The 25649-nt window shown below is 49.5% G+C and overlaps 1 protein-coding gene across 1 annotated transcript in view; it reads right to left on the reverse strand.

The window, feature by feature from the left end:
• The window catches only part of LOC119108490 (translation initiation factor IF-2, mitochondrial), a 33309-nt gene extending 8017 nt beyond the window's left edge, over window positions 1-25292 (reverse strand). Inside the window, exons 1-8 of the mRNA XM_037232068.1 lie at window positions 25229-25292; window positions 24444-24541; window positions 23905-24043; window positions 9975-10071; window positions 8758-8935; window positions 6116-6279; window positions 3186-3409; window positions 522-673 (exon numbers count right to left, since the gene is read on the reverse strand). Coding sequence (XP_037087963.1) covers window positions 522-673; window positions 3186-3409; window positions 6116-6279; window positions 8758-8935; window positions 9975-10071; window positions 23905-24043; window positions 24444-24541; window positions 25229-25234 — 1058 coding nt within the window. The 5' untranslated portion in view covers window positions 25235-25292. The remainder of the gene's footprint in view (window positions 1-521; window positions 674-3185; window positions 3410-6115; window positions 6280-8757; window positions 8936-9974; window positions 10072-23904; window positions 24044-24443; window positions 24542-25228) is intronic.
• Between the last annotated feature and the right edge of the window lie 357 nt (window positions 25293-25649).

The following is a 25649-nucleotide window of genomic DNA, read 5'->3' on the forward strand; positions in this document are numbered from 1 at the left end:
GCGGAGCCCCTGCGGCCCCTCCGCCGGCGCCCGCCCGGCCGGCTGACAGGAGGGCAGCGGAGCCCCTGCGGCCCCTCCGCCGGCGCCCGCCCGGCCGGCTGACAGGAGGGCAGCGGAGCCCCCTGCGGCCCCTCCGCCGGCTCCCGCCCAGCCGGCTGACAGGGGGGAGGTAGGGGGGGGGGGGTAACAGAGCCCCGCCCGGCCCCTCCGCCGGCCGCTCCGCCGGCGCCCGCCCGGCCCCTCCGCCGGCTCCCGCCCAGCCGGCTGACAGGGGGGAGGTAGGGGGGAGGGGGTAGCAGAGCCCCGCCCGGCCCCTCCGCCGGCTCCCGCCCAGCCGGCTGACGGGGGGGAGGTGGGGGGGAGGGGGTAGCAGAGCCCCACCCGGCCCCTCCGCCGGCCGCTCCGCCGGCGCCCGCCCAGGCGGCTGACGGGGGGGAGGTAGAGGGAGGGGGTAGCAGAGCCCCGCCCGGCCCCTCCGCCGGCCGCTCCGCCGGCGCCCGCCCAGTCAGGTGCGCTCTCACCTGAGCTCGAGCACCTCGGCCAGCGCCAGGATGGTCTCCTTGAGCTCGGTGAGGCCATGGCCGTGCAGGGCCGAGATCTGCACCGCCTGCACGTCCCCGCCCAGCTCCTCCAGCTGTACGCCGGCCGCCAGCAGCGACCGCTTGGTGGCCTCCTGCGGCGGCACGGGCGGCGCTCAGGTCCGCAGCGGCGCGTGTCACGTCCATGCCCACCCACCGCGTCGCAGTCACCCGCGCCAGCGCCTTACTCCGGCTGGACGCGCTGTCCAGGCTTAAGCTCACTGACGTCATGACTGAGAGCTGGCGCGGTTTGTAATCAGCCACATCCTATTCAAATGGTTGGATCAGGTCATGTTTTAAGGAGAGGCTCTTAAGCTCCCATCACACAACTTTTTACGCTTGTATAAGTTGACGTTCCTCCTCAGCTACCCAGGCTCGATGCGCATCCCCTCTTGTTTCGTGACGGAACGACTACCGAACTGGGCCAGTGGTGAGTCCTTTCATCAATGTGAGCAGATCCCCTCGCATCGCGTGTAAACGGAGACTCGCAACGCGGTAGATGCGGCAAAGAACTGATTTTCAACTGCACATACAAACCACATTTCTACAAATCGTGGGACAATACACATCACAGACAACCACAACCAACTAAAAACAAATGAAGCGGGAACACCACGCATCTATCCACCACGACTACCTAGGGTCGAGCCTCCACTAGAGCTGAACACTCCGATCCGCAATCATCATCCGAATCATGAGCTCAGAGTTCTTATGCTGAGTCCACTGCAGCAGTCACCAGCAGTCGCTGCAGTCGCCTGCGGTCGCTGCGCATTCGTAATCTTCATGGGAGGTTGAACAAACAAACCATGGGGCCTGTTTTGTAACATGTTACCGTGGGGTCCGCTTTGTACCATGTTACCATGGTATTTGGTTTATACCATGTTGCCATGTGACCTGGCTTGAGCCATGTTTACCGTGAGATCTAGTTTGTACCATGTTACCATGGGACCTGGTTTGTACCATGTTTACCGTGGGACCTGGTTTGTACCATGTTACCATGGGGCCTGGTTTGTACCATCTTACCGTGGGACCTGGTTTGCACCATGTTACCATGGGATCTGGTTTGTACCATGCTACCATGGAACCTGGTTTGTACCATATTTACCGTGGGATCTGATGGGACCTGGTTCCGCGTTACCATGGAATCTGGTTTGTACCATGTTACCATGACACCTGGTTTGAGCAGCATTTTTGGGGGCACGTTTAGGATACAGCTACGAATGTCTTCAGATGAGCACCGCTGACCGCCGGCGAACGCCTTTCTACCCTGATGCCATGTACGATCAGCACAAAACCTCTCAGCGTGCCATCTGGGCTTCGCGCAGCCCTGAGCACTATCGTGCATGGGGTACTGGGCCGTGAGAGCCCAAATACCAGGGACGCTCGTGAGCTTCGTGCAATGTTTGTGTCGTGTGATCCTCGTTGCGAGTGATTTTGTAATATCCTCCTCGGTACGGGTCACCGTGACCTGGCCTAGACGCCTGTTTCGTGCAGCTTTGAAGGTAGAACGGTGCAGCCGGGGTTGGGATGTGGGGGCTCGGATGATTTGTTGTATTCACATCTTTTAGCGGCACAGATTCGGATTTGTATTTTGCTTAACTTTGCTCACCTTGGTTTGCCCGTGATCATACGCATAGCTTGAAATGCCGAGCATAACAATATGGCCAATGTAAGTTCTGTGATGTCGTTTAGCCAGTGTTTCCTAGTACATCGAAGGCCGATAACTCCACAAAAAAATTTCAGCTCACGCGTACAGCTTAAAACGTCAAGTATCGAAATTCTTCACAATGTTTGCCATGTAGTGTAGTTTAACCAGTGCTTCCTGGTATATTGAGGGAACATAATTTATCAAAATAACTTTGAACTCATAATGCACCAAAACCAGGGGATGAATGCCTTCCTCACTTAACTCAAATATTCGTACGAAAAAATAAATAGAGCATCAAGAGGCGAAATCAGCATTCGAACGATCAAAACCTTTCTAAAACATGCTCGCACGGTGTACAAATGTTTACAAAAACACTCCACATCATTTTGTGCCTGCAAAGTTCACAACTCGCTGCGATGTCCCCGGCCCGGGTGGGTGAGATAGAATATTTGTGGTCATCATCACCAGGCACGAATCCTAGAGAAAACGACTGTACAGCAAATGCTGGCGAGCATCAAACGTACCGGACAGCCATAGGGCTCCTGTTGAGAATCACAAGCTACCATATATTACGACACTACGATCGAAATCTATGCAGTACAAATATTACATAAAATTCTGGACCAAATGAAGTAACTTCTGCGCACGTATTACGAGCAGCCATTTTAGCTAGGGTCACGTGGCGCTCCTTTTCAGAAATGCGCAAAAAACAACAACAACGACCTGCTACTGTTACCATCACCTGTGGTCCTTCACCTTAACCCGGGCTTCGCATCATCGTTGAAAATTGGTTCGTGTGCCCTACCTACCACAAATCCCACTGAAATCTGTTTGGTGGCATGCAAACATACGTCCTCGAATATTTCAATGCCTAGGCCAAGCGGTCTGCCCAGCTTCAGGCTGTCCGGCCGCCGTCAGTGGCGTTACCATGGCGGGCGCGGCCCGGGGGACCCACTCACCACGTCGGCGTCGGGCTTGTCGCACTTGTTGATAGCTACCAGGAGCGGGACGCCGGCGTCTGCGGCGTGCTGGACGCTCTCACGGGTCTGCTGCATCACGCCGTCATCGGCGGCCACCACCAGCACCACCAGGTCGGTGGCCAGCGCGCCGCGCTGCCGCATCGCCGAGAAGGCCGCGTGCCCGGGCGTGTCCAGGAAGGTCATGGTCTCACCGGCCATCTCCACTGCCGCCGACAGACACCCGCCCCGTCAGCACCGGCCGCCAGGACAGCAGTCCCGACAGACACCCGCCCCGTCAGCACCGGCCACCAGGACAGCAGGCCCGACAGACACCCGCCCCGTCAGCACCGGCCACCAGGACAACGGTCCCGACAGACACCCGCCCCGTCAGCACCGGCCACCAGGACAGCAGGCCCGACAGACACCCGCCCCATCAGCACCGGCCGCCAGGACAGCAGGCCCGGCAGACACCCGCCCCGTCAGCACCGGCCGCCAGGACAACGGTCCCGACAGACACCCGCCCCGTCAGCACCGGCCAGCAGGACAACGGTCCCCGGAGGACTGCAGCCCGACGGCAGCAGGACAATAGTCCCCGGAGGACTGCAGCCCGACGGCAGCAGGACAATAGTCCCCGGAGGACTGCAGCCCGACGGCAGCAGGACAACAGTCCCCGGAGGACTGCAGCTCGACGGCAGCAGGACAACAGTCCCCGGAGGACTGCAGCCCGACGGCAGCAGGACAATAGTCCCCGGAGGACTGCAGCCCGACGGCAGCAGGACAACAGTCCCCGGAGGACTGCAGCTCGACGGCAGCAGGACAACAGTCCCCGGAGGACTGCAGCCCGACGGCAGCAGGACAACAGTCCCCGGAGGACTGCAGCTCGACGGCAGCAGGACAACAGTCCCCGGAGGACTGCAGCTCGACGGCAGCAGGACAACAGTCCCCGGAGGACTGCAGCTCGACGGCAGCAGGACAACAGTCCCCGGAGGACTGCAGCTCGACGGCAGCAGGACAACAGTCCCCGGAGGACTGCAGCTCGACGGCAGCAGGACAACAGTCCCCGGAGGACTGCAGCTCGACGGCAGCAGGACAACAGTCCCCGGAGGACTGCAGCCCGACGGCAGCAGGACAATAGTCCCCGGAGGACTGCAGCTCGACGGCAGCAGGACAACAGTCCCCGGAGGACTGCAGCCCGACGGCAGCAGGACAACAGTCCCCGGAGGACTGCAGCTCGACGGCAGCAGGACAACAGTCCCCGGAGGACTGCAGCTCGACGGCAGCAGGACAACAGTCCCCGGAGGACTGCAGCTCGACGGCAGCAGGACAACAGTCCCCGGAGGACTGCAGCTCGACGGCAGCAGGACAACAGTCCCCGGAGGACTGCAGCCCGACGGCAGCAGGACAACAGTCCCCGGAGGACTGCAGCCCGACGGCAGCAGGACAACAGTCCCCGGAGGACTGCAGCCCGACGGCAGCAGGACAATAGTCCCCGGAGGACTGCAGCTCGACGGCAGCAGGACAACAGTCCCCGGAGGACTGCAGCTCGACGGCAGCAGGACAACAGTCCCCGGAGGACTGCAGCCCGACGGCAGCAGGACAACAGTCCCCGGAGGACTGCAGCTCGACGGCAGCAGGACAACAGTCCCCGGAGGACTGCAGCTCGACGGCAGCAGGACAACAGTCCCCGGAGGACTGCAGCTCGACGGCAGCAGGACAACAGTCCCCGGAGGACTGCAGCTCGACGGCAGCAGGACAACAGTCCCCGGAGGACTGCAGCCCGACGGCAGCAGGACAACAGTCCCCGGAGGACTGCAGCTCGACGGCAGCAGGACAATGCCACGGGTCGGGAGGACAGCATTGAGGGGAATTGACGAAGTGGTTCATACCCCTCACTGCCGAACAACAGCGGTGGGCAGCGCAATCCAGCTGTACAGCTGCTGTTGCTTTACGACGGGAAACAGAAAGCGAGTACGAAAGTCAAGACCATATGGCATATATGACATTAAGATGGTCAACATCCAACGTAACCAGATAACAGGGATATGCGGAGTCCGTTAGTCTGACGGCAGCTGCGTTCTAATGCTCACAGCGGTTCAGCCAAAGCACACTCGGACGGCATTTGTGCTCTGGTACCTTGCTCGGACTCAGGGTGACAAAGATCAGCCATTTGGGTGTCGAGGGGACCGATATTTGTGCACGCTATTACACGCGTGAACTGGTATCTGCTGGCTGTTGTTCCTCCTCGCTCAGGACCGACCAATCAGCATCGAGCCGCATGGCGGTCAGCCCAGCATCTGCATGCCCCAGACAAGGCAAATCGAGTAGGCAGGTCAGGACGTGAGGTCCGATGTCAAAGGGCAACACATAGGCAGCAAAGGAAGCACGCTGGAGGAGGAGACGGCGGAGGAGATAGCGGTCCAGGGAAGACGACGGAGGAGACGGAGGTCTGTAGGAGACGGCGGAGGAGATTGAAGTCTGTAGGAGATGGTGGAGGAGATTGAGGTCTGTAGGAGACGGCGGAGGAGATGGCGGTCCATACGAGATGGTGGAGGAGATTGAGGTCTGTAGGAAACGGCAGAGGAGATTGAAGTCTGGAGGAGACGGCGGAGGAGATGGCGGTCCATAGGAGATGGTGGAGGAGATTGAGGTCTGTAGGAGACAACAGAGGAGATTGAAGTCTGGAGGAGACGGCGGAGGAGAAAGAAGTCGGATAGTATGAATTAATATTTTTGACCTCCCTGCACTCAGCTGAACGAGTTTTGCCACGCCATGTCCGGTAGGTACCTCCAAATGACCTACACCATCGCATGAGAACTGTGGTGCATCACATGACAATCGCATCACAACCCATGGTGCGACGGCGGCAACGTCTCGGAGGTCGCGCCAAAGCCGGCGACGCCAGCAGCGGCCGACCAGGCGGCCGGACGGACCTCGAAACGCCCCGATGTGCTGGGTGATGCCGCCGAACTCCGAGTCCACCACGTGCGAGTGCCGCAGCGCGTCCAGCAGCGTCGTCTTGCCGTGGTCCACATGGCCCATGATGGTGATGACGGGCGGCCGGCGCGGCAGGCTGGCCGGGTCCGCCGGCGGCGGCCTGTGGACGAACCATGACGTCTGGGGATTTCAGGCGCGTCACCATCCGGGGCCACTCCCCCACAGAGCCCACCTTTAAGGCGCATTTTGCGGCATGGGACGAGTGAGAGGATATGGGCGTGACTGTGACCACCATGCACAGTTACCTTCACAGTTACCAACACAGTTAAGCAAATGAAGCCTGCCGCCTCCGGAAAACCATACCGATAGCGCTTAACCGACGCAGTGGAATATCCTGTTTTCATTAAACTGGCAGGGGAAGGTGCACAGATGTTTAGCATCCGCGTACCACACGGCGTTCCAGGACAAACCGACGGATTAAACTGGTTCTTCTCGCGACATTTATTTGCATTGCAATACGAACGACACAGCGATGTGAAGGGCAGTCGGTGTTATACTACATCTGACCGTTGACATGTTCCTGCCCCTCTTAGCTTAGACGATGCGCAGCATAACAAGACTCTGGCTTTACGGCTTCCGCGGCCGTTCCTGCGCACCCTTGACCGAGGATGGTTTACACAGCACATGAGTGCACTTGCGATTTACACACTTCAAGGAAAGAAACCTGCAACTCAATCGGGGAACAAGCTGGTCAATTGCTTGGCCAATTCAATGAAATAAGGCTTGGTCGAGATCGTCCTCTTAGCAGCTGTCTCGCCTTCTTCGCTGTAGGAACCTCCGCTGATCTTGCTGAGGCCTCTGACGTCACGGGTCTGCACCGCAGACTTTCCTTAAATCAGCTCAACACTTGCTAGGGACTGCCTTGCACCGTCTGGTCATTGCGGTCACTGAAGCCCTCTGCTGTCATGGAGCCTGAAGGGGTGATGGCATCTTCACTGTTGATGGCGCACCAGGCGGTGTGCTTCGCACTAAGCAGTGGTGCTTCGAACCCCATCACGAGCCTTGGCAGAACAAAGGCCGTGTTTATGAATCTCAGCTTAACGTCTAAACAAAAGTGCGCCTCGAGTCTAAACTAATCTGGTGGCGTAATCAGTTCGTCAGAGCTTCTGAAGTGAGCTTTCTTTGCATGGTAACAGTCTGGGCTCTTACTGCCAGCCTGGATACAGCGGTTTTGCTACCGCCTATCTCCTGTTCGAGCACGCGGATGGAGCAGTGTGACGCGGCAGCGAGATCTCTCCTGCTTTTGCAGTCTCCCTCGTGGTCCGCTTGACTCCCTTCCTCAGGTCGACTTTACCAGCCACGTTTTCAAGTCAACCCTGTGTGATGACCTTCCGCACATGGCCCAAAAACGGCATTTCTTAATAATGCTTTTCGCATTTTAAGCCACTGCTTAAACCGCATTTAGCGGAGTCCTGACAACTGGTTTTGTGTTTGAGAGACTATTCCGCTATCTTCTCGTCTGGGGTAAACGGCAACATCGTCTCTCAAGAATGGTTTAGACGCGGAACAAAATAGCATTGAAATGACTTTCAGGAAAGTCACACGAATTGTGTTATCGCCGTTCGATGTGAAAATTCATCCGGTTTTTCCAGGGGGTCCCAAGTAAAAGTCCCGGGCAGATGTAGAGGTAACTACGACTGCAGTATGAACGGTGTTGAGAGCACCGGGCACAGTCTGCTCGGATCCTATGGCTCACCAAATAAACCGGCGCGGAGGCCGAGCCGCTGACCCTGCAGAGCTTTCCATGAATTGACATTTATAATCGCTCGGCCGGGGGCCTTGACCATAACCATTTCATCTCATTAACTTCCGTGGTTTGCTGCGGTGCACAGCAATCGTTCGTCAGTTACAGAGGAAGGCCGCCGCGGGTGCCATCATGCGCTCTAGCAGTGACTGGTCCCCACGGGAACGACACACCGTCATCACACACGTCGAGCGGGCCGATGTCTTGTGCGCAAAGAGACGCCTCCAGCGAGTGTGCACTACTCATAGGAGTTAATAACCTAGGCACTACTGCACGTATCGTTTGCGGAATAACGGATATTTCAAGATTTTACTTCATACTTAGTCCTAAACGATAGGAGTGCGTCCAACAGGCCGTGGTCGAAGGGATTTGGCATCCTTTGTGATGTAATCGGAACACTGCATGGGGCACCACACGGAGCACAGCACGGAACACCACACCGGACAGAGCACGGAGCACGGCACGGAGCACCACACGGAGCACGGCACGGAACACCACACGGAGCACCCCACGGAGCACGGCACGGAACACGGCACGGAGCACGGCATGGAGTACCACATGGCGAGACCGTGGACGTCTGGCAAAACTCTGCCGCCTGCCAGCCTTTTTGCACGGCATACCGCTAGTCGGCTGATCGGACCGACACCAAAACGGCGCAGAAATCACAAGCATGCTGCGTAGAAACGTCGTTTTTTGGGTGACAGTGTGACGCGTTCCAGCGCCGTGACACGGTAAGTCAGCAATGCTACAACCCGCGGCAAAACATGCCCCGTTATGCCTCTGTACAGGCGTGCGTGTGCAGCGCCTCCGGCTGTGCCCGTGACCGGCCCGTACCTGCGCGTGACGTCCTTGCTGACGGGCGGCGCCGCCGGCTCAGGCGGGGCCACCACCGTGGCGCGCCGGCCCGACCGCCGCACGACGTCCTGCAGCACGCGGACGTCGCCGATCGGGGCGTGCGACGCGTCGTAGTCGTCCGTGCCGTCCACGAACAGCATGGCCTCGAACACGTGGTCTGCAGAGCGGCGGCGGCGGCGGCGCACTGTCAAGTGCCCGATCGGCCGGCGACACGGCCGGGCCCACACGGCACACAACCGTAAAATACACGGCTAAAACGTATGTGACATCAACAACAAAGGCCTTAAACCCTGCTTTTCGACATTCTCATGGGAGGCTTTTACATTGGAAGCAAATGACCTTCAGCAAGCGAAGAGGTATTGGTTAACTCATCCAGCAGGCGTCTCTTATATTGGGAATAAGCAACGTTTCCAAGCCGTTTTCATGGCTACAAGGAAAAACGATTGAGCGAAAGATCAAGCTGCTCTTAAATATCGATAAATCGCAAAATGAGGTTCATAAACAAACTATAACTCGTAAGGTTAAAACTAAGCTACTTAACGAAACTTTAAGTCATTTCAAAACAATTTTCGTTGTTTCTTGCTGAATCTCATTTTCTCTTAACCATGACCACAGCTTGTAACTACACAAGTTGTTAAGTGCATTTACGAGGAACATTAGGCATGTAGATAAGACGGCACTCTTAGCTTTATTCATCGTCGAGTAATCAGGGCAAAGGAGAGATAGATGTATGCATATTTAGGCTACATGCTGTGTCAGAACGGTAGAAACCATAATGCTTTTTAAATTCGTTTAAATCGTTCTGACAAAAGCGCGTCGCCGAAATCTTATTACAACTATCTTTCATTTCTGCTCGTTATTCAACGAAATATAACGCTAACAGTACTGTCTTATCTACAGCTTGGAATCGTCAGGCTTTCTGCAATACAACCGAGGCTTTCTGGATAGCGCCGCTCAACCAGTACCCTCAAACACAACAACGCTATTTTTGCAGGATCTTCTGACTCATCACATATCGCCCCCTGGATGAAGCCTCGGTACAGAAGAGTTATAGTTATTAACAGAATGGCGTTCGTCATCGTCAGAGCCGCACCAACTTGACATCGGCACAGTTTGCACGCCAACGAGTGGAAATAAACGCATTCTTTTGTACTTCACGAGCGTCAAAAATCACAAGTGTCAGTTAAGGGATAAACCTTCGGTTTTCTGCAGAGCAGCGGCAAGTTCAGCAACTGTCATGTTTCGCCATATCTTGACCACTGGATCCGCCTTAGCCTTGGGCTTAAATTCAATCTGTGAAGACACACGTGGTTATTAGCATGCGCTTAAAGCACGCAAGAAGCGGCTTTAACTGTCTAGCCATAACAGGGAGCCATCTGGGTCCTCTGCTTCGGCTGCTTATTCACCTTGCGACATGATACCACTGACTGACAGCTGGCAGTGAACGCCGCGCCGGACCGAGGCTGGTGCGGCTGCCGGCCAGGCCCGCCCCGCCTTACGACAGGGAGCCGCGTGCTGTGCCGGACCGAGGCTGGTGCGGCTGCCGGCCAGGCCCGCCCCGCCTTACGACAGGGAGCCGCGTGCTGTGCCGGACCGAGGCTAGTGCGGCTGCCGGCCCGCCCCTTACGACAGGGAGCCGCGTGAGCTCGGTGTCACGACAGGACCGCTACGGCAAAAAATCCTACCGAAAAAGTGCTACTACATCAGTTATACGCAAAGCTGCTTCTAATGCAATATACAATTCGTTATATCTATTGCAAAACTCTACACAGTATTTACTTATACACGACGTTACTCCTCCTGCTAAAGCTCATACACAACATGAGTGGCACCTACTCGACAAAACACATACCACAAAAAATTATAATCGTCTTATGCATGGACACGTACAGCCTCAACTCATACGCAACATTTCTTCTACGGCAAAAACTCATACATGACATGAGTACGGCATGACAAAACTTATGCTGCAAAAACAATAACCAGTCATTAATTCTACGGCAAACTTATACAGTCTTTACTTAAACCGTCATTATGTCTGCTGCAACGAGCTTTCTGTGGCATTAGTGCTACACAACACAATATTTGTCTCAAGAAAACCGATGACTATTATTATGCCTATTGTAAAACCCTACACAGCCTTCTTTACTTATCAACGATATTACGGCTTCGACCAATGCTTATCGGCGACATTTGTGCATCACGATGCAGGCCATAACCCACAAATTATACCGGTCAGTACCCTAACCCAAAGGTTACGCTTCATCAAAATCGTGCAGAAGGAGCTGTCACTACACATCACTTGGCTAGGTGAGATTAGACTGCCGGTACCAACTCCGTGGCGTCGATACGTTATTGCTGCTGCAAATACTGCGATCGACGGATCCACGACAGTTACTCACGGAACAATCTATTCTACTGAATAAACGTCTAAACGTCACTGTCGTAATGGTGCAAAGCAAATTTGGAGGTTGAACAGGGAAAAGGGGCCAAACCTCCTCCAAAATACATGAAACGCGGAAGCAACCCCAAATGTGACGCACTTTTGTATCACAGATGAGAGGTGGATGGGGTCCCCCGACTGAATACGAAACTACACCCCTGGCCTGGTGTTGACTGAAATGTAAAAATACTTCTACTACAGTAACTTCTGGTTCTGTGCTACACAACGCTAATGATTCAAAAAGTTATGCTCGTTATCTACATTTTGCTGCCCAAATTACGGCCTTAGCTCGCACGCCAAACACTGCACACGACAAAATCACGTAACATAATGAAAAAATGGCTTTCAGTATAAGCATCATGAACATTAAGTTGAAGTATCGCCCGACTGGAGTTTCTTCCCAGCCTGTGAATTGTTCCTATACCCATGCTGGGTGTTCACGCAAATTCCACTCAACGCAAGCATTAGCGGTACAAGTTATGTTGCGTATGCGTGACGAATATATCAGTTTTTGCGGAAAAGTAACGACAGTTACACATTTTGAGATAGACTATTTTCGTGTAGCACTGATGCCGTAGCATAGTGCAGCACTATGCTACGACATTACTTCTACTTTGCAGTATAAGTAATGTCGTGTATAAGTGATGACCCTATAGTTTTTACAGTAGAAGTAACGGCGAATATGCATTTTTGCAGTGTAAGTTTTGTCGTGCAGCGCTTTAGTTGTGCATAAGTGTAGACAGTAAAAGTAGCCTTGTAGCACTCCTGACAATGGAAGTTTTTCTTGTAGCGCTAATATCGCGGAGCCACGTCAGGTCCCCAGTCCGGACTCGCGCATGCCCGTCACTGACCGTGCGGTGGACCGCAGGACGCCTTTGGGACACCGCCTCGCGAAAGAGGACATTAACGGCATGCATTTTAGAGTGCCCGCTCAGGCTGGGTCTTTAATTACCCCGCACTCAGAGTGTACGCGGCGTTTCGAGGGGGGGGGGAAGGGCCGGAGAGTGGGGGTGGGGGTGGGAGGAGGGCCACCAACCAGGCAGAAGCAAGCATTTCATAAATGTTTTAGGCTTCAGCAGCATCCGCAATTTTTAACGCAGATTGTGATTTTAAAAATGCGCTACGAGTTTTTCAACGGACCTACCAAATGTGTGCCTAAAAAGAAAAGAAAAGCTTTCAACATGCACAAACCAAGTGAATGGAACATACTTTCCGTCATCAGACATTATTTCATTGCCATTTTCTTCCGCACAGATGCTATTACTCGCATCAAATTTGACAGCTGTCAAATCATATCTCTACATATATAAATAAATGCATATCTATGTAAATAAATATATACATGTATATACATATACATGCATATATATATATATATATATATATATATATATATATATATGTGTGTGTGTGTGTGTGTGCAAGTTTTGTTCTATGCACGGCATATGTACATTTCACCAGCTACTTGCGCGTTTGCTCGACTGTTGTTTTACTCGATCGGGATGACCACATCTCGATCCCAACGCATGACAGTGCACCTGGAGGAGGCAGCGCCAGACCAGCACATGACCAGATTGTTGTTTGTTTTACTCGATCGGGATAACCACACCTCGATCCCGACGCGTGACAATGCACCTGCAGGAGGCAACGCCACACCGGCATATGCGCAAAACCCACCACTAAAAAACTCCTGCGCTCTGGCTGAAGCAAAACATACGGATTTTAAAATCATGTCCAAGCAAACGCCGTTAATAAGTTCTCGAAGCCATCCTCATCAAATAAAAATCCCCTGACTTGAACAAACTGCTTAGCTCGAGTATCACTTTGGACCTGTTCAATTACCCGATGGCAGCAGGGTGATTCGATGCCTTGAACTATCCATGCCGTCAAAATGGATGGAAAAGCGATGTGCGCGTGTTTAAATGTGTTTTGTAATTTAGTCTGATATTCGGACAATCTGCAAACTGATGGTTCCACCTTTGATCGTGTCTCGTATAGCATGCATCGCATTTCTCCATTTTGGAATATTTCCCGTCCAACTGTCTCACATTGCTTTGAAAACCGAAACGAATGTACTTAAAACGTCAGTAAGCTGAAACTTACGTAAATGATCATAGGTGATCTGATTTATGGCTTACCAAAAACAACACAAGATATAATTCGAACAATCAAGCAAACGCGCACGAAACTGATGAAATGTGGATTTGCCCTTGTATATAACAAAACTGCATGAATGAAAACATACTGCCTAAGCGCCCGAATATATATATATATATATATATATAATATCTCTACTCTCTTCTCCTCTCTTCTCTCTCTCTCTCTCTCTCCCTCTCTCTCTCTCTCTCCCTCCTTCTCCCTCTCCCTCTCCCTCTCCCTCTCCCTCTCCCTCTCCTCTCCCCCCCTCCTTCTCCTTCTCCCTCTCCCTTCTCCCTCTCCCTCTCCCTCATCCCTCTCTCACTCTTCCTCTCTCTCTCTTCCCTCTCTCTCTCTCTCTCTCTCCTCTCTCTCTCTTCCTCTCTCCTTCTCTCTCTCTCTCTCTCCTCTCTCTCTCTCTCTACCTATATACATCACAATAATGCCGAGAGCACCAGACGGTTTATCACATAACATCCTTGGTTCGACTTTGAGGCAATGGAAACTAACCACGTACGCATAGAACAAACACCTACTTCGTTCTTGTCGCTGACAGGAAGGGATGGCACTGTGGGAAATCGAATTTCGTATCTTTAGTTTTCCTGACGCGCAGTTAAATCAATCACCACCGACACCCCTCATATATTCTCTTCAGCCTGGTTTCTGTACGTATGTCTGTATACTTCCCGTCAACACCATGCGGGCCCATTTGATCTCTACAGATCTCAACATGTATTGGGTCAGTTTTGACGTCTAGTGCTCAAAGTGACTTCTGGGGCAGGGACAATTATTCTACAGGTGACGTTATCTCATAATTTTGACACTGGACCAAAGAGACTACCAAAGATACCAAATAAGGGAGGGGGGGGGGGCAAGAACAGTAAAAGAGCGCCTTCGTAAGGTAACGTTTTTGGAAGATTTGAAGGACAGCTAACATAAAACACGGATTCATACGAACGTAGGGTGACACTATGCACATAGATGGACTTCCTGTTGGTGGCGGGTGAAAAAATACACAATTACCGGGCAACTTTGACCTTTAGTGGAGACTTCTCACTCTCCTACTTCTATTTCGCAGGGAGATGATTTAAAACCAAACGCAGTCAGAAATGTGGCCCCTGCCGGTGTCAGCCGTTTGATATTGCCAGTGTGGGACTCAGGTGCGATAGGGAGCGGGTCAGCACTTGTTACGTCTTGCATTTCTTTGCTGGCACAGGCGCAGCGCTCAGACGGATGTAAAATCGAATCAGTCAAAACTTGCGATCAAAATATTTTCCCCCCCAGAGTCCTGACACTACTCCTGTTCGGGCCAGTGGAAGCCACTGAAACGTCATAGCGGTCCATATTGTGACGCCGCCGACAGGGAAAATACTGTACCCATTTGCCAGACAGTTGAACTAGAAAGCAGTGGTAGCTTCAGCACCACCGAGCGATATAAGCCGACTTAAGGCAGAATTTTGCCGGACCTTCGGCCCGAAGAGAACTCCAGGACCCTGGGTGTTACTCTCCATCATGCGATTACATCAGCAATTGTGACTCTGGCGGCTTTCAACTGAACGGGTAGCCACAAGGGGCATACCACCGTTTCAATAAAAAAACTGATCTCTTGTTACCCTACCACAGAAAACCCGCTCGACTAGCGGTGCACGGTGCTGTCAGCCGTTACGAATGTCGTAACCCCAGGTCACCGTAATGACCTTAAGTGAGCAGGTCACCACGCTGAGTCACTACAGCCGTATCCCATGTACAATGATTCGCGGAACAATTTTCGTACGCTATGTGCCCAGCAACACAAGATTTCATCCGACACTGTGAATCTGGCAACCGAAGGTCCCATAGTAAGCTTCAAACGAGCAGGCAACCATGGAACACTGCTGTCCTGTCACATAGCGGAAGCTGTGGGCCCCGTCGATGTTCCCTTAAAACTCAACAACTAACTAAACTGTGGGTCCAAACGTCACAGCCATTGTGGCACACTTGAGCCATTCCGGTGCCAGGAGACCAATATTTTTTCATGCTATTATATACGTGCCCAAGGTTCACTGGCTGCTGGTCCTATCCTCGCTCGAGATCGACCAATTAGCATCGAGCCGCATGACAGCCAATCCGGCATCTATGCTCCCCCGGCTAGGCAAATTGGGCGAGCGGGCCAGGATGTCTGAGTTCAGGTCAAAGGACAACGTAAGCAGTAATGCAGCAGTGACGCAGCAGTGACGTCACCGTGTCCCTCTAACGTGACCTTAAGTAACACTAGTTCTCGTCTTGATCGTCTCACCAGGCTACAGCGGCATCATCTGCATTCAATAAAACAATCTACAAAAAGCAATGGTGATCTTGCACCCTTCAAGCAGCTGGACATTGCGGTTCAGCGAGCCATTAGCACAAACTCTCGAAGTGTAGTCAGGCAGCGTAGAAACGGTGCACGTCCATCGATGCTGCACCGTCAACTCCAGCCTGTAGCAGTACCCAAACCGGGTCCGCCAAACCGGGCCCGCCAATCCAGCCTGTGCACCTCACCGGACGAGCTGAGCGTCTGTTTCACCGCTATCGGCGCTGAGACCCGGCACAAGGTCACCACCGACTGTTACCAATCGGGACGCAACAAAATATTAATCGTCCGTCTCCATCGTGTGGACACGGATGTGAATATACCGCTTATTGCTTTTGACCAACTTCAGTGGGTCTTATTTTCACCACTAAGAAGCGGACTTTGGTGTAGCAGGCAGTGCGGATGGTTACATAACATTTAACATTCCTTTACAACTAGCCCAGCGTTATCCGTCGAACTTAACTTCGCATTACCAACACTAGCATTGCCGCAGAAATCGTGCCCGCTAACTGGAAAAGTCCCGCTGTAATAGCACTTTATAAAAAAACGACACGTCTGTGACATCGAACTTTAGCCCCATTACGCCGGTTCTGGTTACATGCAAAATTGTGGAAAACCTTGTTCACCAGCCGCTTACGTCTTACCTAAAGCACCAAAAAACTTTTCAGTGTTGACCAGCAGGGATTCGTGAAACATTCCTTGACTTGTGCCCCTCTTTAAGCTGTTGCGGAACAATCTTTAATAGATGAACCGATCGGAAGTGATACTTTTTACACTTGAACACCTAGCCCCGTTTTCATGCGGTGGACCGCTCTATCCGTCTTACGAAGTTCCAGCAGCTCCAAATTTCTACAGGGTGATTCCAGAACTATCTGGAGGGTCAACCGCGGGGAGAATGAGAGGGAGAAACACTCTCTAGTCCATTTAGCCTCAACAATGACACTTCCATGACTCCTGGCTCGGTCATTCGTCATATAACATGACTAGTAGCGGCGTCACTCGCCACACGCCGTATCAAATCAACGGCTTCCGTATAACAGCAGACCGTTAAGCTCACGACACGCAGACCGCCGTCCCTGGACCACGTAGCGGGACGCCAGGCCTGCGGCAGTCTTTGGAGACGGGCTTGGACACCATGTGCACGTGGCTTTTCCACTATGGCGTGCTGATTAACGCTGGTAAGGCGGCACTTCTACTTTGTGAAGGCAGGTGCCAACTCAGCCAGATCCGTGGCTCACCACCGTCCTGCTCATGGATAAGTCTCTCCGATGGTCAGATAGTATGAACAGGCTAGGCGTGGGATTTTGGAGCTGCACGTGGGGGAGCACTCCCAGACGTGCAGTGTCCGTCTGGGAGCGGCACCTGAGCCATGTCACTGGTCGCTGTTCCGCCTCGCATCAGCGGCGCGCTTGCGCCCTTCCATGTCAATTGCTGCGCTCAGGTTTATGAGAGCACGAACAGATCGACTGTCGCCAAAGTGCAGGCAGTGTTTAACTCAGCACCTAAGGTGATCTCCAGACGACGGAAAATGAGACCAGGCGTCGGATGTTTCACGACGGGACTGGCTTAGTCCCTAAATGTATTGACACCCACACCCACACGCACGCACGCACGCACGCACGCACGCACGCACGCACGCACGCACGCGCACACACGCATACACACCATATATATATATATATATATATATATATATATATATATATATATATATATATAGTGTATGCGTGTGTGCGTGCGTGCGTGCGTGCCTGCATGCGTGCGTGCATGCGTGCGTGCATGCGTGCGTGCGTGCGTAGTTTTAATGCACCATATATATATATATATATATATATATATATATATATATATACATGTTGCATTAAAACTAATTGATGACTTAGCATTGACGAGCCTTTTGACGCATCGTTGCAGCTTCCGAGGATTTGACTTGACATTATCGCTTAGATTAAAGACGGATCGCACAAAATTACTCATATATTCGTTGCTCTTTACATTCTTACGTTTCGAGAACCTACCTCATCGGCGGAGAAGACTGAATGGCACAAGAAACAAGTTTTGAGTTTTAAAGGAACACAAATTGTTCACTTCTATTGGAAAACATCTTTTGGTACGGAGAACACGAATGAAGCATGGCTAACTGAGGCAGGACGGAATCGTGTTTTCACTTTGATGAATATAACATACCTTTGCAATGGGAACACTACAAAGACCCAAACGCATTGCTACAATTACATCAATAGTGTTCACAGCCCACCACCTAAATGTTCAAGGGTTGAACAACAATTTGTCTGTGTAGGGCTGGAGAGAGTTCGTTAATGGCTGTCCTTTCCAAATTTGAAGGCGTCTTCCGTCACTGAACGCCCGTAAAATGTCAGTGTTGTCTGCCAATTGTTGTCGTGTCAATGTCCTGTCGTGTTCGTGTCGCATGTGGTCCATAGGTGCCCCGTCACTAAGTGCATTGTCTGGCGTCATGAGAATGTCGTTGTGGTCACACCAATGTAGTGTAAGGAACGAAGTTTGCAGCCTTCGATGATACATTTGAATTGATATCCTAGATTGGTGCATATTAGTTCGTCGGGTTTGTCCGGACTGCTTCTCAAAGAAAGTTACAGACTTCCTCATTGCGATAATAAATGACAATGTCAATTTTGTCCTCGTTCTTGCCTTTTACATATCGTGAGATGATTTCTCGTAGGGCTTTTTCGTCCTTTTTTGTGAACAGATGTCATTTTGTTTTGATAATACAGCTCAACCGTTGGTTGGTTGTCTAGTCTTGGTTGCTGCCAGTGTCTTGTCATACAACGTTTTTCGTTTTCAACATCAGAATATGAAACACCGTTGTTCACCAAGATGTGTCTGATCCTTACCAATTCTGAATGCAGTTCTGCCCAATCAGAGCAGTGCTTAAATGCACGTCTAATGAATGACCTTATGACGCTAATTTTGTAGCGTCAAAGACACCCACTGTCAGCTTTTAAGCACCGTCATTTGTTGGTCCGCTTTCGGCGTACAGTCGTTTTAAATTGCTGTCGTTGTCCATCAACAGTCACGTCGGGAAACGGTATTATGCTTTGCGCACTTCGTTCATTTGGGAATTTTAAACAGACTGTCCTTCAAATGTGTTTTCGAGACGTTTTAGTTGGTCAGTGTCCCTAACGTCCACAAAGATATCGTCTACATAGCGACAGTACATATCCGGCCTTATGACGTCATTTTGTAGTGTGTCGGCTTCTACATATCCCATAAAGAAATTAGCGAATGAAGGTCCTAAAGGTGAGCTCATCGCAACGCCCTAAATTTGGCAATGGCAAGTTCGTCCATCAGGCCCACGGAAAGGAACTTCCAACGTGCGGGCGTTTAGTAATTGTTCAAGAAGGCGCTTTAACGTTTTGATAGGAGGAATTTCGGCGTGATTGTAAACGCGGTCAAGGATGATGGATATGGTTCTTTCAATGGGCACGTTTGTAAAGATATTGCCAACATCTAGAGAGCCTAGTAGACGCTTAGGCTGACGAGATCGCACTATATCAATAAGGTCATCCGATGACGATAAGCTGTACGACATGGGAGCCATGGGGACAGAAGACCATTAAGACGTTTTGCAATTCTATAAGTTGGCAAAGGGATCCGTGAAATTATTGGACGAAGGGGGTTGCGATTTTTTGGGGAGTTTTTTTACAGACCGATAAGCCAGGCGCCAATTCACCCCTTATCCTGCAGAACAGCGGCACTGGCAGCAGTGATTAGTTTGCTACGCTCAGTCATGAGTTTGTTGGATCTTATGTGATGAGCCGGAACTTCTTGTCGTTTAAGATACAGTTTGGCATAATGATATTCCTTTTTGTCAGGTATTACGTAGAGGGATGATTTGTCCGCTCGCCGAATGATCATTTCGTCTGTTTCTCGAAGTTCCTTGCCGCCGTCCTGAGTTCTTGTGTGTATATCTTGCTCCTATCATTTCCACGCTTTTTCATGCTCTCCCCCAGTAAGCTGTTCTTTAGATCCTTGTCTACGGTAATCTTGTCCTCTTTTTCCAAATTCAAGATGTCCTGGTAAATAATTTCAAGTTCTAATTTCTTTCTAAGTTTATCATATTTCGACAACACATGACAATTAAGTCCAAGATTAAGCACCTCTTTTTGTTCCTCAGTAAGATCATGGTGAGATAAATTGATGTTACCATCGGCAGTTTCCGGTAATACTGTATGTCCACGATGAAGCTTTAAGAACTTTTTCAATATTCTGTTTCAAGTAAGATGTCTAGCATCACATTCAGTCACGTCAAGTTCTTCAAGTAGTTTTTGTTTTAGTTCATGTTCAGGGCAACATGCCTGTAGCTCTTCTTCTAAAACTTTTCTCTTCTCTCTTAAGAATTTCACAGGCCGTCTTCTTTTGCTGCAGTTGGTGATTCACAGGTCGTTCTCTATATTTTTGGATAAAACCCTTTTTTAACTGCCTGGTCTTGTAGCTTTATGTTGGAATATTTTGGGAGAATCCTTTCCTTTATGCACGTTCGATTACAAATGACTGCTGACTCAGCATTGACGAGCTTTTCGACGCATCGTTCTAGTTACCGGGCTTTTGACTTGGCATTGCCGTTAAGATTTAAGATGGTTCGCACAAAATTATTCATGTATTCATCGCTCTTTGCATTCTTAGTTTCGAGGTCCTATCTCATCGTCGGAGAAGACTGAATGGCAACAGAAATAGGCCTTGAGTTTTGAAGGATCAAACATTGTGCGCTACTATTGGAAAACATTTTTTGCTACGGAGAACACAAATGAAGCATGGCTAATTGAAGCAAGACAGAATCCTATTTTCAATCTGATGGATATAGCATAAATTCATAATGGGAACGCCTAAAAGATCCAAACACATTGCCACAATCACATGAATAGTGCTCACCGCCCACCACCTAAAAGTTCAAGGGCTGTACAATAATTTGTTTGTCTGTTTAGGGCTAGAGAGAGTTCGGTCATGAATATGCATACCCAAATTTGAAGGCGCCTTCTGTCATTGCACGTTCGTAAAATGTCAGTGCTGTCTGTCAGTTGTTGTGTCAATGTCCTGTCGTCATCCAGAGGTCTGTAAAATACAAGGTCTATTTGCAAACGTGGCCATTGCAAGAACCATATCCAACAGCCTTGTTTACAATCACGCCGAAATTCCTCCTATCAAAACATTAAAGCGCCTTCTTGAGCAATTACTAAAAGCTTGTTCGTTGGAAGTTCCTTTCCGCGGGCCTGATGGACGAATGTATTGCCAAATTTAGGGTGTTGCGATGGGTTCACCTTTAGGACCTTCATTCGCTTATTTCTTTATGGGATATGTAGAAGCCGACACAATGCAAAATGACGTCATAAGGCCGGATATGTACTGTCGCTATGTAGACGATATCTTTGTGGAAGTTAGGGACATTGACCAACTAAAACGCCTCGAAAACACATTTAAAGGGCAGTCTGTTTAAAATTCCGAAAAGAACGAAGTGCGCAAAGCATGGTACCGTTTCCCGACGTGACTGTTGATGGACAACGACAGCAATTTAAAACGACTGTACGCCGAAAGCGGACTGACAAAGGGCGGTGCTTAAAAGCTGACAGTGGGTGTCTTCGACACTACAAAATTAGCGTCATAAGGTCATTCATTAGACGCGCATTTAAGCACTGCTCTGATTGGGCAGAACTGCATTCAGAATTGGTAAGGATCAGACACATCTTGGTGAACAACGGTGTTTCAAATTCTAACGTTGAAAAACTAAATTCGTATATATTTTGTTTTCAACGTCGTAATATAATACGTCGCAATATAATGTCGTAATATAATACGACATATGACAAGACACTTTCACAGCAAACCAAGACAAGACAACCAACCAACCGTTGAACTGTATTATCAAAATGAAATGACATCTGCTCACAAAAAAGACGAAAAAGCCCTACGGAAATCATCTCACATGAAAAGGCAAGAACGAGCGCAAAATTGACATTGTCATTTATTATCGCAATGAGAAAATCTGTAACCTTCTTTGAGAAACAGCCCAGACAAACCCGACAAACTAAATGCACCAATGTAGTGTACCAATTCCAATGCAACATCGAAGGCTGCAAACTTCGTCCCATACACTACATTGGTGTGACTACAACGACACTCTCACGACGCCTGACAATGCACTTACGTGACGGGGCACCTCTGGACCACATGGAACAGGAACACGGTAGGCGATTGACATGGCAACAACTGACAGTACTGACATTTTACGGACGTGCAATGACAGAAGACGCCTTCAAAATTTGGGAAAGCATATTCATTGACGAGCTCTCTCCAGCCTTAAACACACAAACAAATCCTTGTAAACCCTTGAATCACCAGGTGTTAGGCGGTGAGCACTATTGAAGTAATTGTGGCAATATGTTTGGGTCCTCGTAGTGTTCCCATTATGAGTTTATTCTAGATGTGTCAAGGTGAAAATATGCTCCTTTCTTTCTTACCTTAGCCGAGGTTCAAATGTGTTTTCCGTTGCAAAAAGATGTTTTCCAATAGGAGTGCACAATTTTTTTGTCCTTCAAACGCAAAACTTATGTCTTGTGCCCTTCAGTCCTCTCCGACGATGAAATAAGATCTCGAAACGTAAGAATGTAAAGTGCGACGAGCATATGAGTAATTTTGTGCGAACCAGTTTTAATATAAATGATAATAGCCAGCCAAAAGCCCCGAAAGTAGAACGATGCGTCAAAAAGCTCGTCAATGCTGAGTCAGTAGTCATTTGCAATCAAACATGCATAAAAGGAAGGATTCTGACAAAATATTTCTATTTATATATATATATATATATATATACCAAAACCTCTGAAAACGCAGTCTCTGGGTCACCCCATGTTGGTAAATACTTTGTGTGTAAGGCGCGCGTGCGCACACACACGCACGCAATCATTTTTCTCTTTCTCGTCCCAAGAACAATCATGAAAAACGATGCCGAACTGCCAATATGGACGACTGTGGCATCAGCAACGATATAGCGAACTTGGCCTTGCGAACTCGCCTTTCATGCTTTCAATACCCGTGTCTGCGACATTATTCACAGTACCCTCACATTTGTATCGTGTTTGTACTTGCCGCGTTGTGACACTGAAATTCAGTGCGTTCGCGGGAGGAAAGCTTGATTTGGTTGCCTTGGCTCCGATTTCGGTCGCTGCTTACTGGTAGGGCTGGTTGGCAAACTGCTCTGGTGCTTTGTTGCCAATGAAGTGCGCACACGTTGTCAGTGAGATGCCCACTGGTGCGCTTCTCGTCACTTATTATTCATTACTACTTGCTGTACTTATGTACTTATGTACTATGTACTTATGTAACACCACGGGTAAACCGTGACATAGGAAACTCTTTTCGGAACAATCATTTAATTTGTGTAGGAAGTTCGACCGGTCGTTGTATTCTGATTTACGCTCAATCCGTCCCCTCGCAACAAGCAGATTCGCAATCGGCTACCGCACGGCAGCCGATATTCTTCTCTACTCGGGTAGCTTTCAAATGGCGCGGACCCGAACATCACCAATGCTTGGACATCTACATCACCAATGCTTTATAGGCTCACCAATGGACCTGCTTGGCCATATACTTCGCCATAGACTTACCCACTCCATATGACATGGAGAAGTCTTTAAATTAGTCCATGCTTCATCAAAAACCAAAAATTCGACTCCAGCGCAGGTTTGCGGCAATGTTCCGTTCTCTTCTTTTGCGGAGATAGAAATGACTGTGTTAAAGTTTTGACATTCCTTTAGAAGGATTTGACTTCATACAACTTATTTCAGTCCACTGAAATATTAAATTTTCATCTTTATGGGAATTTACCAACCAGAGAACTGGAATTACAAACTGCAAAAATTCCTCAGCCATAGTTGACAATTTTACAGGGGAATGGCATGCTTATAAAATGCACACAAACACATAGCTTACAAAAGGAACTGAAATACCATGATTACGTAAAAAACGGTATAATTCAGCTATTTCTGCATTTTCAGGAGGTTTAGGGGGATCCAAGCCAGGTGTGGGAAAATTATATAAAAAGATGTGGATTAACAGATAAGCTTTAACTTCCCTCAACCCCTTTAATGATTTATCAACTTTGCTTAAACTTGGACAACCTATTCAGCTAATGGAGTACTTTTATCAAAAGTTATATCTTGGGTTGAAGCTGCCCTCCCCTGGCACTTACCTTTTTGTGCTCCTTGGTTTTCTTTTGTTTCAAAACACGCTCAGATGTGTGCATGCGTTGCGCACCACACAGAGCACATGACCGAATGGCTGAACGCTGCCAACCACAGAAAGGAGCCAGGCTTGATTGAACAGACTGTCTGAAAGACAAATTGCAAGTCCATGCTCACATGTATAGGACAAGAATCAGAACACTGTTAGCATAAAATGATAGGAAATTATGAAATGCAGGCAAACTGTTTATAAATATTTAAACCGCGCATGACAATGATGTAACTGCTTCTGAGGGAATGTAAAATGTTATATAATGTCTGATGCCAAAATGCTTTGAAAACACATGAGCTCAACACCACAGGCCAGCTCATTACAGCTTACAATGACATCAATGGTTTAGAGCACAGATTGTAGTACATGTAGAGAAACATTAATAACAAGAACTTCATGTAATATATGACTTAAACAATTAAACTAATAAACATAATGCATTTATGAAAATAATGCTATATACACACAATTCTTAACCTACACAAAATGGTCTACCTGGTTCCTGCCATGACAAAGAAGATCCCACGGTTGAGTAACAGAGCAGCCATGCTTGGTCCGTCTGTCACCACAACAGAATAATGGAAAAGTAGCTTCTGGAAAAAGCATGGCATTCAGCAAGTGCATAAACAGATCCACAGACAGCAAAAATATTGAGATACTGTATGATTTTAATGACATTAATAGCTGATTGTTCAACAGCAAGGCTAAGCACTACACCTGAGCTGGGTCTGGGTTGAGCTGGACATGTTAAGAAAAGATCAGCAAATATCAAACAGAAAAATAATTATACCAGGGCAGGTAATTAAGGAGCTTGTTCAATGAACATTCAGGTTATACATGAAACAAGCCAGTGCCCTATATGATATGTTCAATACATTCTGTCCAGTAACAATAGCAGCAAAATTGGAATAGGTTAAGACATGCCACAGCTCACAGAGTGCCCTAGTGACATGACCATACACATATCTGCTGTGGAGCAGGACAGCTAGCAATTTGGAAGCTAGGGAGGATGGTGGCTCCATCCTCCACATTTGGGGAAGTCAGCATTAGGTCACTGGCACCACACAGAATAAATCAATGAAACACAGCTCAGCCTCTATGCCGACCAAGCACTTTGGCTTGGATAGGAAGGATGGAGATCCTGTCCTCCAAATTTGGGGAAAGTTGGCATTAGTTCTTTGACATTGCACGGAAATACACAAATGAAACATCGCTCAGCCCCCCCCCCCCCCCCTCCCTCGAGTTGAACGAATTCTTCGGCTTAGGAAACCAATCAGTACATGCATAGATAAACGATCAGCTAATAACGGGTCAGTTTTTTACAAATTATGTCATGAGCACAAAAAGGCTCACTGTCTACAACAAACTTCACATAGGCCAAATATAAATAGCGTTAGTATCGCGGGTCTAACGCACGCTGATAGATCAGCAGCGCCCGCGGAATCTACGTCCTCCGTTTATGGCTTAAGACCGTAATATATGTCACAAACCAAGAGCCTTTTGAAATACTTTTTCAAGAACATTCAGGCGAGTCAGCGACACTACTACTTTTCCACTGCTGCCGTCGCCTCAGCTATCTCCGCTGGCGAAAGCCGTCGTCAGGATTTTCCTCAAGACTGTTCGCTCTCGACTCGACGCGAAATCATCACCCCCTATGGAATCTGGTGACCTTGAACAATTGCGACAATATTTACAGATCAG

Source organism: Pollicipes pollicipes, unplaced genomic scaffold (assembly GCF_011947565.3).
Source record: "Pollicipes pollicipes isolate AB1234 unplaced genomic scaffold, Ppol_2.1 Scaffold_2555;HRSCAF=2994_pilon_pilon_pilon, whole genome shotgun sequence".
NCBI lineage: Eukaryota > Metazoa > Arthropoda > Thecostraca > Pollicipedomorpha > Pollicipedidae > Pollicipes > Pollicipes pollicipes.